A 17,846-nucleotide genomic window follows, 5' to 3' on the forward strand; every position below is an offset into this window, starting at 1 on the left:
AACAGAGGCAGACGTTAGATAGATAGTGTAATATAACACCTCTTGAGCAAATCAGGCGCAAGATATGCGGTATTATATGCAAGCAATTAAATTTCTGGTGGAAGATTAGCTCAAGTTACTGTACCAATACACTTTGAGCAAGATATCTTCAGTATTCTTGCACAATTCTTGAAATACAACATAACACAAAGTATTTTTTTAAGTCTTGTACAAAACTTGCAATTTAAAATTTTGTACCAGTGTCTGCAGTAAAATTCATATAGTTACATAAAGACGTAGACAGTTAGTGTACTGGTGATCAGACTTGGGTAAGATTGTTATTAAATATTTATCAATTAAATAACGCCAATATATATCAGGAATAATTTATAAATTTAATGTAGTTTTAGATAATTATATTGGCTTAAAAACATGTATATATTATTATGGGAAGTAATTTTTTCAGTTGTTGATAATTTAAAAATTTTAATTTTAAAAATTCTTAATCACAGGATAATTTTAATGTGAAAGATTTAATTATTTCAAAAATTAAATTAAATATTAATATTTAAATGATTTAAATATTAATTTTATTAATGGAATTGAATAAAATTAAATAATAAACAATTAAATTTTTGTCTATTTCTTTATTTAAAAATTATGAATTGACTCAGTTTGTGAAAAATTTTTCATTTCTATTTTATGTCTTACTTGTGTACGGTCTAAAGCTTAATATATATATTTTTATGATTATATTTAAATGATAATTTATAATTAATCAATAAGCTGTTTTTAATGTATTTTACTTACTAATAAATGTTACAACTTTATACATTTAATGTTTGGAGAATAATTTATTACTAAAACTAGTATGATAAATTACAGATGTACCATTTTTTAATACTAATATAAAAAAAAAATCCCAGTGCATAGTCAACTTAAAAAAATAATAATTAATAATGTCATCTATTACTCAACAGTATTTTTTACTAACAATAACACAAAACTCAACATTTTTTATATTTCATTTACTTTTAATTAAAATTTATCATAATTTTTTAAACTAAAAAAGTACAGGCGTAATTATTAAGTTTAATTTAGCTATCAAATTAATTATTTTAATGCGAAAGTTCGTACATTAAAAATCTTATATTAATAATTACTATACGTTTTGCGTGAACATTAATTGAGCAGAAATATACGATTTATTAATTAATAATTTTATTTTAATTACTTACTTTTACCCTCTTTAATGACAATGTTAAATAAATAAATAAATAATAATAATTATTTGAAATTAACTTAAACTTAAACTTATTTTTAGATAAATTTTGAAACACTTGTTAATTGATTTAATCAAAATATTTACTAACTTAGTTATTTGGTTTTATGAAAATTAAATAATTTAAATAGCTCTTTAATCAGAACTGTCTAGTAATAATAAATAATTCAAACTTTTTATCGCAAGTTGTCAAGATTATAAAGTTACTTAGATTTTTTAAATTTAATTGTTAAAATAATTATTTTATAAAAAAGTAAAATTAATATTGTTTACTATTACAGCTCTAATTAAATAGTATTAGTAAGTAATTACACATTTTATGCGTTATAGCTTTAACAACAAAAAACAATCAAGTCCTATCATTAACTATCAATCACACCAATTAATTATTCTAATTAAATCTCACATAATACTTAAAACAATTTCAATGAATATTAATATCAATTATGTAGCAAGAAAACTATTTGGACTAGATTACATAATATACTTTTTTTTTTATTAATTACGCATAATTATATTTAAATATCTTGAAAAGGCGAATATTTAAGTCACTTTTTTTTAATCTTCAAAAAAAATTTTTGACATAAATGTTTAATTCCACTGTTAATTGTCATGTCTTTTTATTTATTTATTTAAAATAATTATTGTTATTTTAACGAGTAATTACTCTTTTTGTATTATATTTACAGTGACTATCGATAAAACTATTATTTCGTAAAATATAATTACGTTCAGACTTTATTTTTAAATTTTTAAATAATAAAATAATTAGATGAGTATTTATTTGTTATGTTATTTTTTAAAATTAATCATTAATCTTCTTTGTCACTTTCAGCAACACTCTGCTGTCCATTTTCATTTTCAATAAAGTTGTGTAATTCTTTACAAATCGTTTCCTCACAAATATTTGTAATTTCAATAACTTTTTCCAAGTCACCATCCATTTCTTTAAATTCATCTTCAACTATTTCTTCACAACTTTTAAACATTTCCGGATGATCAGCAGATAATAATTCAGGATTTGAATTTGAATTAAGTATATCTGTATTAACTTCATCATCTGTTGTATCTGTTGATTGTGATACTTTTTTAAGAACACTATCAACAAGATTTGTTGCAAATGATTTACTTTCAGTGTTTTCATGTATTGTTGGTTGTATAGACAATGATTGAGGTCGAATTAATGGTTTAGCATACGGAAATGTGTTTTCTTCACCAGCTGGAGTGTGTACTGCTGAAATTTCAGTTTGTGTACCAACACCATTATCAACTAATACAACTTTCGTTTGCATACTTGACATGCAACGTTTTATTTCAGTCATTGAATCTTGTAATTGTTGAACTTGACTGTGTAATAAATTACAAGTCTGTGCTAAATTAGTAACAATGTCTGTATTTTTCTGTCCACTATTTATTTCATTAGCGCCCGGTTGTAAACTAACAACTTTTTTCCACAATGCATTTATTGCCTGCATCTGAAGTAATTGTAATTTATGTTCACTCTCAAGTGCTGTACGTGTTGCCTCCATGTCAGTTGATAATTTTTGAATATATTTATTAGTTCTCATCATTTCAATTGTTTTTAAAACATTTGTTGCCTTTTTATTTAAATTACGTGTATGATAACCCCGCCACATTCTTTGAATACATACTGCTGCTTTTTCAGCTTCATCTTCTGCTTTATTTGTGTCTTCTTGACGTCTTTGAATAGCTCTATGTCTTATATTATTTAATTTAACTTGACAAACTTCACTATCTTCATCACTACTTACTGTTATATTGTCGTAACCTGTTAATTTATTTTTTTGTAAATCATTACTTTTTATTTTATCATTTGGTGTTTTTATTTTATTTACACTTCTGGGTAAATTTGGTGAATTTCTAGCACTTCTCTTTGGTGTCATTGTTTTACTTTGTACATAATTATTTATTTTAACAGCTTGTGGACATTTGCCGTTTGTATTTGTCGTAACGGGTTTACCAATATTTGTTTTTCCTCCAATACAATTTGACGCTGAATTACTTTTCATTAATGAATTTGCTTTTAATACTCCTACATTACTTTTAGCAGCAACTGTATTTGACGTATTGCTGATTGAAACAGGTTTAGTATTACTTTCGTTGTTAATTTTAACAGGTACAATGCTCTGTATTGGTGAATTAAGTCGACTTGGTGGAGTCTTTGGAAGAATTCGTGATAGACCAGAAGGTGGACGAAAATCTGGGCTCATCAATGATTCTGGTACAGGTACTAGTTTCGTTGCTGCTTGTAGAGGACTTGAAGTTTCTATTTAAAAAGAAAAAAGACGTTAATAAAATAAACCCTGATCGCAAAAGTTTTTCATCAGACAGTTGGTGTCAGTTAGTTGTGATCAAATTGACGGCAACTCTGGACAATAATTTTTGGCTTCAACTTCCATCAAAAATTGACGTCAATATACTGCTGCAATTTGTCGACAAGTTGACACAGAACAACATCAGCATATTGGTGTCAACTTATGCGCATATAAACTTATTGCATTAAACTTGGCGACAAGTTGCGGCAGTGGATTCAAGTCAACTTACCACCAGCTTGGCTATCAGTAAAATTTTTTTACTTGTAAAATAAAACTCACCTTCAATATCTTTCAACCCAGATTCTTTTGATTTATTATTAAATGTATTGCACAACATATTAGGATCAAGACTTTGAGTCATCAGTAGTTCATGATTATCAGCTAAAGTTCCATGACAAGATGATAACATAGTTTCAGTATGACAACTTGCTACCATTCGATCTGGTGATCTCAGTCGTATGGAATTACATGATGAACCTAATGAAATAAAAGCTATTTGAGGATTTAAAATATTATCTTTTATTTTATTTTGTAATTTATTGGTATGCATATAATATAAATATCGCTAGTACCCTCAGCCGAAGCTTGCAAATAATAATTTATTTTATGCCTAAATACATTTATTTAAATAAATTAAAATAATCATACTATTTTATAACTATCAATTATTTATTTACACTCAATTAATCTAATTAACTTTTTTATTGTCTAAAAGCCGAAATAAGCAACAGGGTTAACTCCTACATTATTTCAGCAGAATAAAAATTTATTTAAGGGATTGTATTGATTTTTATTTTTAAATAAAAAATAAAAAATAAAAAAAAAGATCGACTTTAATCTCCAAAATACCTTTGCATCGTGACGGGCAGACGCAGTATTTTGACTTGTATAATTTTGCTGATTGTAAGTATTTATCTTCGTGGTATACAAAAATGGGTGCTATTGAAGAAAATTATGTGTGATTACTGGACGTTATTTCATTTAACTCACGCTCTTAACTGTCATTTAAAAAGAAACGAGAGCCAAACGACGACTCAGTAATCAATCCCATGTCTACTTATTTTAAAATCTTATCGTACTATTTTTTTTTTATTTTAATTTTTTTTTTTGTCAAAGTAATAATAATAAACTTACTTGGACGTCTTGGTGAACTGGTACGATTAGGACCTAGTCTTCGTCTAGCAGCTGGTGATGATGTCATACCGTGAACATTACTGGTATCAGTTTGTTGATTAAGTTGTTGTTGGTGATGTTGTGCTTTACTCAATATTAATCTAAGTTTTCTGTCAGTTTCATTTTCGAGACATTCGCCCGATAATGGACAAACTGATGCTAAATATTGAGTAAGTAATAAATGCTCACCAACACGAAATTGTCTCCCTCGTCCTTGAGAATAAAGCCATTCAGCTTTTAAACTGAATGGATCAGGTTGTTAAATTTATTGTTAAATTTTTTTTTAATAAATAAAATAGAGTTATTTATAAATTTTTTTAGTAATCGTATTAATTAATATAAAAGTAATATTTATAACAAATATAACATTAGGGTGCATTGTTTCCGGTGAAGGTTTTTTTTCTTCACTCATTAAGCAAAATATTATTCTACATGTTGAAAAAAAAAATTTCTACCAAATTGGAGCTCTTAATTTTGAATTTCAAGTAATACCGATTTGATTCAAAAAATTCCCCATTTAAAATACACATAAAATAAATCACTTTTGTTATTTAAAATTTCTGAGTACTCAGCCGCATTTGATGACATTGAATTGCTGTTTATTGCAATTTGTAGAGGATTTAATGTTTTTTAAAAGTACCCACGGTAAATTTACTGTAACGCAAGCTGTTTTACTCGTATCCGTTGCGAAAATCAATTTTTCTATGAAATTGGCTTTATTTTTGCTTACTGAGCGTGAACTAATGAAGGAACACTAAAATGTTGAAAAGAAATTCGGAGAAAATTTTATCCTCTTAAAAAATTGTCCTATGAGTCAAAACATTAAAGTCCATAGTTTACAAATTACAGATATTTTAATAATTTAAGAAATAAAAAATTAATAACTGTATTTTTTTTAAGCAAGACATTTTATTTTTTAAATTATTATATCTGTAACTCATAAAGTATGAAGTTTAGCAGTTTGACTCATAGGACTTTTTTTCAAGAGAATAAAATTTTCTACAAAACTTTCTTTGACATTTTTAGTGTCTTTATTACTTTACGCTCGGCAAGCGAAAAAATGGTCAATTTCATAGAAAAATTGACTTCTGTAAGGAATACAACTAAAACAGCTTGAGTTACAGTAAAAGACATGGTTACTTTTGAAGAACATTAAAATTTTTATGAATGAAATTGACTTTAATTTTCGTTATTTGACTGACCATTTCGACAATTGTTTCAAATAGATTAATGATTAAAAATTTTTGAAAAAATTAAAAAAAATTTTTAATGGCTTCAACTCTCAAGATCTTTTGAATGATACGTTGCAGGTAATTTCCGTTGATTGCATCTTGTAGCTAATAAAAAAGCTTCAAATCACATCACTATGACTTTATCTAAATGAAACTTGAAACACTTATCATTCAAGTTAATACTTAAATTTTAGTAATTTATTTAAACTATTATGATTCAAAGTTTATGTCATGGATTTTTAAGGGTGCTTACTATTATTAAAACTTTTAGCGGTTCGATAATGAGTATATTACGATAAGTCTATTTCTATTTCGGCTGCCGAATGGCCTTTTTTTTCAATATGTAGAACAATATTTTGCTTGATGAGCGAGGAAAATCCGTCACCGGAAATAAAGTACTATAACGTAGACTTGAATCAATACGGCTAATAAAAAACTTTATAAATTATTAAACTATAATTATTTTTTTATTGTCTATAGTGCATGTAACTGAATAAGTGAAAGAATAAATTTATAATGACTAATTAGTATTGACTTTACCTTTCAATTGGATCAACAGCATATCCATCGATTGATTTTAGACTCATACACCAATTTATGACAAATGGACGATAGTCAAAACCACTATAAACTATTTAGTTAAGAAATATTATCTATTATGCATGTCTAAAAATATTTTAATTAAATAATTATAATTATTTTACCTAAGCTATTAACTAAATATTTGCTGCAAGTCTAATATTAGTGAGTGGCTATTTATAATTATTATGTTGCATTTAAAAAGTTTAATGAAAAAAAAAAGGATACATACTATTACCTGTAGCACTAACACAAGGATTATTAGCAATAGAAAAATTAATAAGACTTGTCAATCCACTGAGATGTGACATCTCATTTAAATCTGTAATATTATTGTTTGCTAATGTTAGAGTCTCTAAGCATGTTGGCAAGTATCTTTCAGACTGTCGTAGCGTTATAATGCGATTATTGTGTAAGAATAATTCCTAAAATAAATTTATTAATCAGAATAAATTAATTCAATGGAATAAAATAAATTTTTTAAAAATATTTGGCAATAGATATATATGTATAAATTCATACTTTTAAATTTCTTAAATAAGAAATATCGGAAATATGACTGATACTATTTTCAGATAAATCCAGATGTTGTAATTTTGTATTAGAATGCAAATGTTCAATAGACTGAAATATAAAAATATAAATAATTTAATAAATTTATGATAGTTTTTATGTTATATTAATTGATGAAGGCATTCTTAGAAAGTACCCCCTCCACTACTTTTTAAAAATATTCGATGACTTTTAACTGTCATAACTGTATTTAAATTTTATTAAGTAATTAAAAAAAAATTAAAGCATCAATTGAAAAAATGGCAACGGAGTTACAATTTTGCTGAAAGATAGATTTGAAAAAAAATGACGGTTGTTATCAATTAAGAGTTAAGAGGGGAAAAGGGTCTATGATGAAAAAAAAAAGCATATTTAAAAAAATTTTTTTTTTCAAAGTACCTTTTTTATTAAAATTCGTGAGATTTGTGACATTATCAAGCATCATTCCAAGAATATTCTGCTAAATTTTCATAAAAAAATATTGAATAATAAGCCAGTGGTAGTGGGGAGAACCGAGTCACCTCAAAAAAAGTCTCCATGCTGTAGGCAGGATAACTCATGACTGCTTCATCTGAAATTAAGAAACCAAAAAGATTTCTTTAGTACTTAAGTGTATCTTAGATTTGAACGAAAGATGTTTTTTTCAATTACTACTTATTTTTTAATTAAACAAAAGGAAGAATTTTTGGCGAAAATCAGAGTTTTTTTATTGCATCTTTACCAAAAATTCAAAAATGAATATTTCGTTTAGTCCTTCGTTCAAATCTAAGACACACTTATGTACTCAAGAAATCTTCTTGGTTTTTTGATTTCAGGTGAGGCAGTCATTAATTATCCTGCCTAGGGCATGGAGACTTTTTTTTTTTTGGTGATTCGGTTCCCCCCGCTACCACTGGCTTATTTTTCAATATTTTTTATGAAAATTTAGCAGAATATTCATGGAATGATGCTTAATCATGTCACAAATTTTAAGAATTTTAATAATCAAGGTACTCTGAAAAAAAAAAATCATAAAAATATGTTCTTTCTTTTTTGTATCTCAGACCCTTTTCCCCCCTTAAACGAAATTCGATAAATAAATTTTTATCTAAAAAATTTAATATTTCGAATTGTAATATTGACATGAAGATGTTACTGAACTTTATTCAACTAATTTCATTTACCTCCTAGTTGACAACAACTGTAAGTATTTTTTTTTTAATCATATAATAGTTCTACTGCATTTAATATTTTAAAAAATTAAAGGGGGGGGGGGGGTGGTTATCTGAGAATGTTATTAAATGATATGTATACTTTGATATTATTTCCAGCTAAACACAAAGTTGTTAAATTTGGCATATCTTTAATGCCTTCAATTGTTAAAATTCCATTGTTAGCTAAATTTAGTGTAACTAAATTATGTAATTTCGATACTCCATACATTCGTAAAAGCTGATTACGTACAATAGAGAGCTAAAATAGAATTATTTATAATTAGAATTTATAAATAATAAATAATAATTATTTAATTAAATATAAAATAGTTTATTAGAGTAGAAAATAATTAAAATTTTTAAAAACCTTTGTAATTCTGTGGTAAGTATCGAGATTGTCAAGTCTCTGAAGTTCATTATCGTCGACGATTAAAGTATTAATGTCTGCGTCTGATGGACAACGACTTAATTTTTTAAGCCCTTGACCACTTAGATCTAGAGTATCACAGACAGATGATTCTGATTCTTCACAGGAATTCATTCTGTAATTCATATAAATAAAAAATTATTATAATTGTAACTTATCGTGATTGTTATTATATGTTTAATGAAAATAAAAATGAAAAAACAAAAAAATAAACTAATGTAAAAAAAAAAGTTAAATACAATAATTACATTGGTTCAATTATTATCACTGGTGAAACCTCAATACAATAAAAATATTTAAATTAGGTTAATTAACAATCGTATTGGTTATATTATAATGAATTTAATTGCAATAAACAAAATTTATAAATTTAATTCAATTGATTTCTAACCCGCGGAAGCCATGATGAATACAAACCACTTACTAACATGACAGCAAAAATTTGACAATTGTTAAGTTACATGTAAAAATACGGTATTTTTACCGTACTAGAAAAAATTCCTTTGTGTTTACCTGTCGAATAAGTACCGACCATCGTTCACAGTAAAAAATATTGTGTATTCGTGTCGAAAACGGTTTGTGTTAAAGTAACACAAAGTTTGTGTCATTTTCTGTAACATAAAAAATGTGTTATACACTCTTTATTAACACATTTTGTGTGTTACTGTGGAATTCTTTGCGCCCTCTTGTGGCGATATTTCAACATAATCTTTGTGTTAAAAAGGGGTTACACAATATTTGTGTCGAAATTTCAACACAAATTTTGTGTCAACCGTTTTTAACACACAAACTGTGTTGATTTTACACAATATTTTTTACTGTGTTATTGTATTTTGCTGACGATAAAGTAATTTTTAAATGATAAATTAAAGATAGAAAGAGATAGTAATACGACAAGTGATTTATCCATCTCGATAACTAGCTAGGCGTCTCAACTAGTACGCGCCAAACAGTCATTGGTTCAAACTTCTTTTGAGTTTCAATGAGATCATACCTATAGCTCATTTTTCTTACATGTTAACTGGTCCATCAACTCCTAACTTTTTGAAAGTAATTGACACAAACTTTTTCATCATATTATAATTCTTACAATTGCTTACGATTTTTTCATCATAATTGTTCTACATAAATGTATAATATAAACATACGGACTCCTTCACAATATGGTTTTACAGTATCTTTATATTATAATGGAAAAACCATAGTTTACATCGTTCTATCTCAGTTGGCATCATTGTTGTGTCATCGGACCTATAGTCATATGACTTACCCTGTGGAAAAGCTCTCATAAATTCTGATAAGATATTGAATATTTTTTATGAGAATCTATGAGCTTCGAAAATATCTATGAGATTTAAAAAAATTCTCATATGAATTTTTATGAGAATCTATGAGTCAAAGCTTTTGATGTTTTTCTATCATGATTTCCGTACTAGATTTTTAAAAGAATGAGTAAGATTTTTTAATTTATGAGATTTTGTGACTCGAATTCCGCCAACGATTATGAGATTGAATGAGTACTTTCACTTCCATAAGATTGTTACAGTTTATTCTAATGTATTTTCAATAAGAATTGAACAGGCGAATTCCGATGTTATAATACTTACAAAATCTCAATAAGATTATTTTTTGATACGAAATTTTCAGAATTTATAAGTTTTAGTAAGATTTCCCGAGTCAAAATTAAAAAGGTGATTTGAGCCTCCAAATCCTACATGAGGGTAAGGAGGTTCAAATCATCTTTTTAGAATATGAAGATCCATGCATTAAAAAGGTAATTTAAACCTAAACGTAGTAACTTTGTCCGCTTTTACCAAGCTTAGGTTCAAATCATCTTTTTAAAAAGGTAAAATATGCCTCCAGAGCCTAAATTTATAGATCGAGAAAGACTCTCATCGGATCGCGTACAATTGGTAAAGAAACAGAAGGGAAAAGGGGGCCACTAATTAGAAATGGTTGCCATGATCGAAAAAAATTTGAAATTTAAAAATTCCAAAAATAATTTCTTAGCAATAAATGTTTTGTTGTGAGTTAAAAAATAACAAAATTTAAAATATTAATAATAATAGCTAAACTTATACAAGTAGGCGTTCGAATAGAATAGTACTATGTCATTCGAAATTTGAATTGAATAATTAGAGCCTTTGACTTATTAGTATATGATTAATTAATTATTTTATGTGAACAATAAATACAAACGAAGTATTGGAAAACGGAAACTGCCGAAGAATTTGAAAAAAACTGCTGAACACTAATCTGCTGCCGCCGGGATTCGAAACCACGACCTTACGAATATGAAGCACAACCACTGCTGCACTGCTACTCGGACGCTCACGATCAGTTGGAAATATCTTTATGTATAACAATAATATCATGCTAAAGAATTGAGCTCATTCGAAGTTACAGATTAAAAGTATGGTAGGCCATGGAGGGTTAAAATACCATTTTAAAAAGGTGATTAAGTCCTCCATGCGCTTCGTTTAGGACATCGAGGACTTAAATAGCATTTTAAAATAAATGGTAGGCCATGGAGGGTTAAAATACCATTTTAAAAAGGTGATTTATTCCTTCATACGCTACTTTTAGGACATCGAGGACTTAAATAACATATTACATTCAGCGGCAAGTGCAACATCAAAAGAACTGAGGCTTTGGAGGCTCAAACTACTGTTTTAATTTTGACTCGGGAATTATCCTAGGAGATAATATCTTATTGAATATCATAAAATATTTGTCATATTTGTCATACACTGGATCAGGAATCACATGGACAAATGCAGACCTTTTTCTCATAAAAATTTTATGAGAATTAGTAAGAAAATCTATAATCGAATTAACTTGTAAAAACTTAAAAGATTTAATTTTAATTTAAAAGCTATGTGATTTATGAGTTTTTGTAAGTTTTAGTTCGAAGGCTATTACTTATAAAATATTATGGAGTACTTATGAGATTTTATAAATAATTTCCATTCACATAAAATATTAATTTTATCAGATTCATTCAAAAATAATTGCTTAACTTCATTTTTTTTAATAAGAATTTACACCAAAAATACTAATAATATCACTTTTTCTTGTACTTTGAATATTTTAACTGTTCGGAGATGAGTGAAAATAGAAGTTTTTATGTGATTTTTTACATTGCATTTTTTTGGTTAAACAGAATAAAATTTCTCGGAACAAGTACTATTCTTTTCACGCAAGTATTTTTGTATTCTCCGACCAAAATAACAAAAGTTGCTTAAACCAAGAGAAAAAATTTCTCGGGAGAAAAGATCGATATGGAGAAGGGGAAAGTCACCGGTACTAGGCAGCAGCAGCGGGAGTAGTTCGGTGCTCGCCACGAGATCGCGTCTACGATTTCTAGTGTCCCTGGTAAGACATTCATTTCAGAAGTGTTATATTCCAAATTTCAATACAATTTTATTCGAGTACTCTTCTGTCATTTGACGGGTCAATAAATTTTTATAGATTCTGATAATTTATACGAGAATTTAAGAAAAAATTTTTTTTGATGTACCATCTATGAGAAAATAATTGTATCAGAATTTTTGAGATTTTCGCGGACAATTACTGATCGTTTTCTCATAGCCAATTTTTTTTATGAGATTTTATAAGACCTTTTCCACAGGGATAGTTGTCTGTGTTCATTGAGTATTATGTTATCACGCCTGGAATCAATTAATTAAATATTTATTAATGAGGTGTTAAATTTAGGCAGTGTGAGTTTAAAATTTTTACCTTAATATGTCCTTTGATATATATGTAAATTTTTCTCATATTCAATCTCAATCAGAAATTTTTTATTTTTTAAAAAATTTTCTATTTCATTTATTCTGAATTTATTTAAAATCTGGTCAACATTAATTTCAAGTTGTATAAATAGAGGTAACATTGCCTCTAATTTCAAATCTGGTCCTGTCTGGTTTAGAGTAATAAAATTCGTATTTTCAATATCTCTAGTTACCCCATTATCTACGAATAGGGTCTTCACTTCATTTTTATTTACATTTATAATTTTTGCTCTATATAAATTTTTGTTATATTCATGCATGAATACATCCATGGATACAAATAGTATCCTCGAATTTTTTTACACTAGATGTTTTATTTGTATTATTAATTAAAGTCATCAATTTTTTTATTTTAACCCAATTTTGGCGATTTTTAATCCCCCGTATCGTTAGAGATTTATTGTTTTCTATTCCAACGTCTGTTACTACTAAAATATATTTTTCTATTAAAGATATGATTGAAAAGCATTTCAAAAATCTACTCACAAGTATTTTTCCAGTGGGTACTTGTACTCATCTACCAGAATAGCCTTCTTTAGGGAGGAGTTGTTAAACAGCTTCCTCCACTCCTTTGAGCGGAACTTATTACTTCTATTCTAACTGTCCAACTAGGAAAATGTTGCAGCGCTCTTCTGCGCCTAGCGGTGACTCCTGGTACTAATTTTTTCTTTTGCACTGCGTCTGCACACTGTTATTTTCATTCACCTTATTTTTTCTCTCTCGCTTTATTTATTTAAATTTATTAATTTTTATTTATTTCTTTTTTTTTTACACACATTTTTTTTTGCCAAAATTCGAGAATTCATAATTTTGAAACAAAAAAAAACACCTCCCTGAAATTTTCAGGATCTCTTAAGATTGAATAAAGGTAGTGTAGTTAAAAATTTTATCCCAAAATTTCGTGTCGCCATACGATTTTGACGGTTTTTGAAAATTCAAAATTCGAAAGCTTTTTCATTTTTCAATATTTTTTTCCGAAATATTTTTTTTTCAATAGCCCCAAGTGTCCCCTTCAAAACAAAACCAAGAAATTAATAAGTAAGGTCAGAATTTACTTTTGATCATAATTGGACGTTTCGTCCCTGTATTTGGACTTCTTCAGTAACTAAAAACAAATTAAAAATAAACTATTAACTCAACTATTCATTTTAGTGAATAGTAAAATTATTAATTTTTTACGATAAATTTGTAATGGAATGAACGAATAATAGCTTTTATATTATAGCTTTATGGTACATAAGGAATTTTATTTATAGATAAATGTCTACCTTTAGACATTGATAAGTGAATCTGATATTTATTTCAATTAAAATTAAACGATTAGTTTACTTAATTTGTATTAGACGTTAGATTTTGTTTAATAATTTACCCATTAAAATTTAACCAACGTACGTACACATTTATTTTCGAAATAAATATAGTGTCAAGTAACGTCAGTTTATTATATTACTTTATTTTGAAATTTAGTAAATTACTTTTATAGAATTACTTGGCAATTTATAAAACTTGAAAGTCCTAATCAAATATTTTTAACTTTCCGTTGAGAAAATTGCAAAATTTCCAAAATTCGGGAAAAGTTATTTTCACCCCGATTTTTAGAAATCGAGTTTTAATCAGATGTCGATGTTTTAAGGTCCTAAGAAGCTTATTCTGATATTTTGAAAGAGGTGTGTGAGTGTTGGTGTCTGCTTGGATGTAAACCTCTCATATCTTTTTGATAAATGTATCGATCTAAATGGTGCTTGAGGAATTAAAAGAGTTTTTTTGAACTTAGATTTCGTGTAAATTTGAGATCATTTTGTGAAATAGGTGCGGAGATATTTAAGAAATACCGAAAAAAAATTATTTTTTGGTTTTTCCCGAATGCTTTGAAAACTGTTAGATCAATCAATTCTAAAATCTAATCAGGTCTAGAATTTACTGTGCTAACATAGGAACAATTCCTATGCTGACGTAGGAATTTTTTCTATGTTGGCACAGTAATTTGTACTATGTTAACATAGGAACTTTTCCTGTGTATTATAGGAAAAGTACCTATGTTACATAGTATTTTTTCCTATATTTCCATAAGGAATTTCCTTATGTTGACATAGTAATAGTTACTATGCCAACATAGGAAAAATAACTGTTTTTTTTCTCCGTGTGTAAATGTTATTAGTACGTGAGTGAATCAGCTGGGACTGAGTAAGTGGTAGCAGAGCACATCTCATTACATCGCAATTGAATTGTGCATCAGTTGTTTTTTTTTTCTTTTTTCTCGACTGTTTTGGAAACTATTAAATCGATCTATTTCAAAATCAAGCTAAAAATTGTGATACTGCAGTTTTATCTAATTATGTCATGACAATTTACTAATAAATAAATGAAAATACCTGTTACACCAAGATAAACTAAAAGATAGATATTTTTGACAAAAAAAAAAAAAAAAACAATTCATAAAGAACTAACTGATACGATTATAACTAGCTGCCAAAAGTCCCTTGTACAAAATATTTTCTATAAAAATATCATGATTTAAAATATTTTTAAATTGTTTCTGTTCTTATTTTTTAGTATATTGTTCGCATATAAATAAGCTAAGAAGGTAGTTAATTATTTATTATTTATTTTATAATTTAAATAATACATGAAATGTTGTATGCCCTATAAGAGATGTTTACAAACATAAAATTGTATTATATTTTTATCTAAACGATATTTCACACAACTTTACATGTGAAACGCGTACCAATGTGGCTTCTTACTGGCAAACAACGATTCGAGCAGCAATCGCTATCCCAGATGCACTATAATAAAAAAAAAAATCATTCGTTGTTATAAGTTTTTTAAAATTAGAAAAGTAATAAATTTAACAATAAAATCGATATGATAAACATACTTCACCGAATAGTAAACATCTGTGAACATGATCGTTTACTATCTCTGCAGTAATAATTGTAAGTAATAACGCTCCAATAAAAAAAAAATGTGTTAGCAATTGTTTAGCCATCGTTTATTAAATTCGCTACGAAAAAAATTAAAAAATTAATAGTACATTGTGTGTTTAGGGATGAAACGATACGATTCCCGACCAGGGTGAAGTTGTCTTTCCGAGTCATAGGCAAGAGTTGACATCACCCGCAGTCTGAAATCGTTTTGTTTCATTCTGTGTGACACACTCTACTTTTTCATGATTACCTGCATTAGAACTTTCAGTTTCAGTGTCAGCAACCAGTCAGAAAGAAGTTAATTCAAGGCCAATGATGTCATCAACTATTAGCGTAAGCGTAAATTGTCATTTGCAATTTATAGTTAAGCAGAAACTTTAAATGCTATTTATTATTTACACCAATTTTTTTAAAACTTAATCACAAAGTCAAAATTGTCAATTACGTAAATAAAATTAATGGTCTGAAATTACTATTAAACCAATGAAAAGTATCAGAGTTTAAATTGCGAATGCCTTGAGTCAGGGGGCAGAAACATTCTTTGTTTCTTCCCAAGGGATGGAACAATTTTGTTTCTGTCCGCTGACTGACGGCATTCGCAATTTACGCATACGCTAATATTTGTTCGCGGCATTGGACTGAAATTATCCTGTTTCGACTGGCTGTAGTGACACTGAATCTTGAAGTTTCGATGATGTTATCATGAAATAGTATATTGTGTGACAAGGGATGAAACAAAAAGATTTCAGACTAGGGTGAGGTTGGCTGACATCACCCGCAGTCTGAAATCGTGTTTTATCCTGAGTCACACACTATATTTTTCATGATTACCTGCATCGGAACTTCAAGTTCCAGTGTCAGCAGCCGGTAAGAAACAAGTTAATTTCAAGCTGATGCGGAGAACTGTTAAAGAATGAGAAATATGTGATTTACAGTCACTTATTAAATAGTAAATAAGACAAAAATATTATTTTCACTCATTTTTTAGTAATTTTATTTGGTTAATTAAAACTGTCACTTGAAAAATGAAATGAGTAAACTGAAGTGACAAGTAAACAAATGAGAGCAATAAGACTGCAAATGAACATTAAATATAACTGACACCGGGCAGAAACAACTGTGCTTCTTTCCAAGGGAAGAAACACGCATGTTTCTGCCCGCTGTATGAAGGTATATTTTTGAATTACGAATTCTCTAGCACTTGTTTGCAGCATCGGCTTGAAATTAGCTTCTTTCGGTGGGCTGTAGAGACACTGAAACTTCAAGCTTCGATGCTGGTATCATGAAAAATATTATAAAGTATTGAACTTGTAATCTTTAGCCGTTTATATATCATATATGATATATAAATTTTAACAAAATAAAAAAGAATTGAGAAAATATTTAACATATTGTTAAAAATTAAATCTCAATAATTTTATAGTTTTGATTAATCAAAATTTATATTCATAGACCCTTCGTATTATACCATATTCAACGGTTTGAAATATAATACCAAGCATCAGTATACGCATAAAGTAATAAAAAATAAAGACAACTTACCTGTATCAACTTTAGAAAGTTATAAAATTGGTGATTTATCGTTAATAAAACTCCTTGCGCATTTTATACTTACAACGTAGTAACATTTATACTGTTTTTTACACTTTTATGAAGGTTTTTCGACCGATTATCTTTATATGTATATAGAAAGAGATAGATAGATAATGGATTAGTTAATTTGATTAATAGTTAAAAATATAAGTAGTTAAGATAATTGAAAAAAAAAGTCATTAAGTGATAATTGTTTAAAATCATCATTGTTAATAGAGTTTTATTCACTATCTACACGATGAAAAAAATATAAGGATTTTTAATCAAAAACATGAGTAAAAATTACTTAACTCATATTAAAAACTTAAAATATAAGCTATTGAAATTGTGTAATTTTTACTATCTTAAGAATTAAGTTTTTATTTATATTTAATAATTTTTATTATTCGAGTATATCCATGAATATAAGCTGCATTCGTAAACTTGACTACATGTTTAGTAAATTTTACTATTCAATACAATAAATTTTACTATTCAGTTTAGTACATTTTACTACCCGATGAAAAAAGATTGTATACAATTGTATAAAATTATATACAAAAAATGGCCCGATCCAATTGTATACAACTGTATAGAAATTGTATACAATTCTATACAAATTGTATACAAGTCTATATAATTATATACAATTTTATACAAATTATATACAATTCTATATAATTGCAATATATAGAATTGTATACAATTTGTATAGAATTGTATACAATTTCTATACAAATTGTATACAATTGGATCGGGCCATTTTTTCTATCCAATTATATATAGTCTATATATAATTA

General features: G+C 27.3%; 1 protein-coding gene across 5 annotated transcripts; it reads right to left on the reverse strand.

Annotated features, from left to right (window-relative positions):
* Nucleotides 1–1,427: 1,427 nt before the first annotated feature.
* Nucleotides 1,428–9,415, reverse strand: LOC130670824 (centrosomal protein of 97 kDa). Of its 5 annotated transcripts, none has more exons than XM_057474380.1 (9): nucleotides 9,267–9,415; nucleotides 8,694–8,868; nucleotides 8,427–8,585; nucleotides 7,104–7,205; nucleotides 6,820–7,006; nucleotides 6,543–6,633; nucleotides 4,732–5,012; nucleotides 3,877–4,089; nucleotides 1,428–3,548 (listed from the first exon to the last, which is right to left on the reverse strand). In XM_057474380.1, exons 1-9 carry the CDS (start codon nucleotides 9,371–9,373, stop codon nucleotides 2,074–2,076), a joined length of 2,790 nt encoding a protein of 929 aa, XP_057330363.1. In that variant the 5' UTR covers nucleotides 9,374–9,415; the 3' UTR covers nucleotides 1,428–2,073. The 5 variants fall into 5 exon arrangements, with proteins under 5 accessions (XP_057330363.1, XP_057330361.1, XP_057330364.1 ...); XM_057474378.1 differs by having other exon boundaries at nucleotides 6,814–7,006; XM_057474381.1 differs by having other exon boundaries at nucleotides 1,429–3,548; nucleotides 3,877–4,074; nucleotides 6,814–7,006; nucleotides 9,267–9,414.
* Nucleotides 9,416–17,846: the final 8,431 nt, after the last annotated feature.

Source organism: Microplitis mediator, chromosome 7 (genome assembly GCF_029852145.1).
Source record: "Microplitis mediator isolate UGA2020A chromosome 7, iyMicMedi2.1, whole genome shotgun sequence".
NCBI classification, from domain to species: domain Eukaryota; kingdom Metazoa; phylum Arthropoda; class Insecta; order Hymenoptera; family Braconidae; genus Microplitis; species Microplitis mediator.

Bases quoted from the DNA above. Each gene is read 5' to 3' on its own strand.
- LOC130670824 (XM_057474378.1), bottom strand. From the start codon at position 9,373: ATGTTACAGAAAATGACACAAACTTTGTGTTACTTTAACACAAACCGT. The intron at 8,586-8,693 runs GTTTTTAAAAAT...ATTCTATTTTAG, and splicing joins CTTACCACAGAATTACAAAG to CTCTCTATTGTACGTAATCA. The intron at 5,013-6,542 runs GTAAAGTCAATA...TGATCCATTCAG, and splicing joins GCTGTTGATCCAATTGAAAG to TTTAAAAGCTGAATGGCTTT.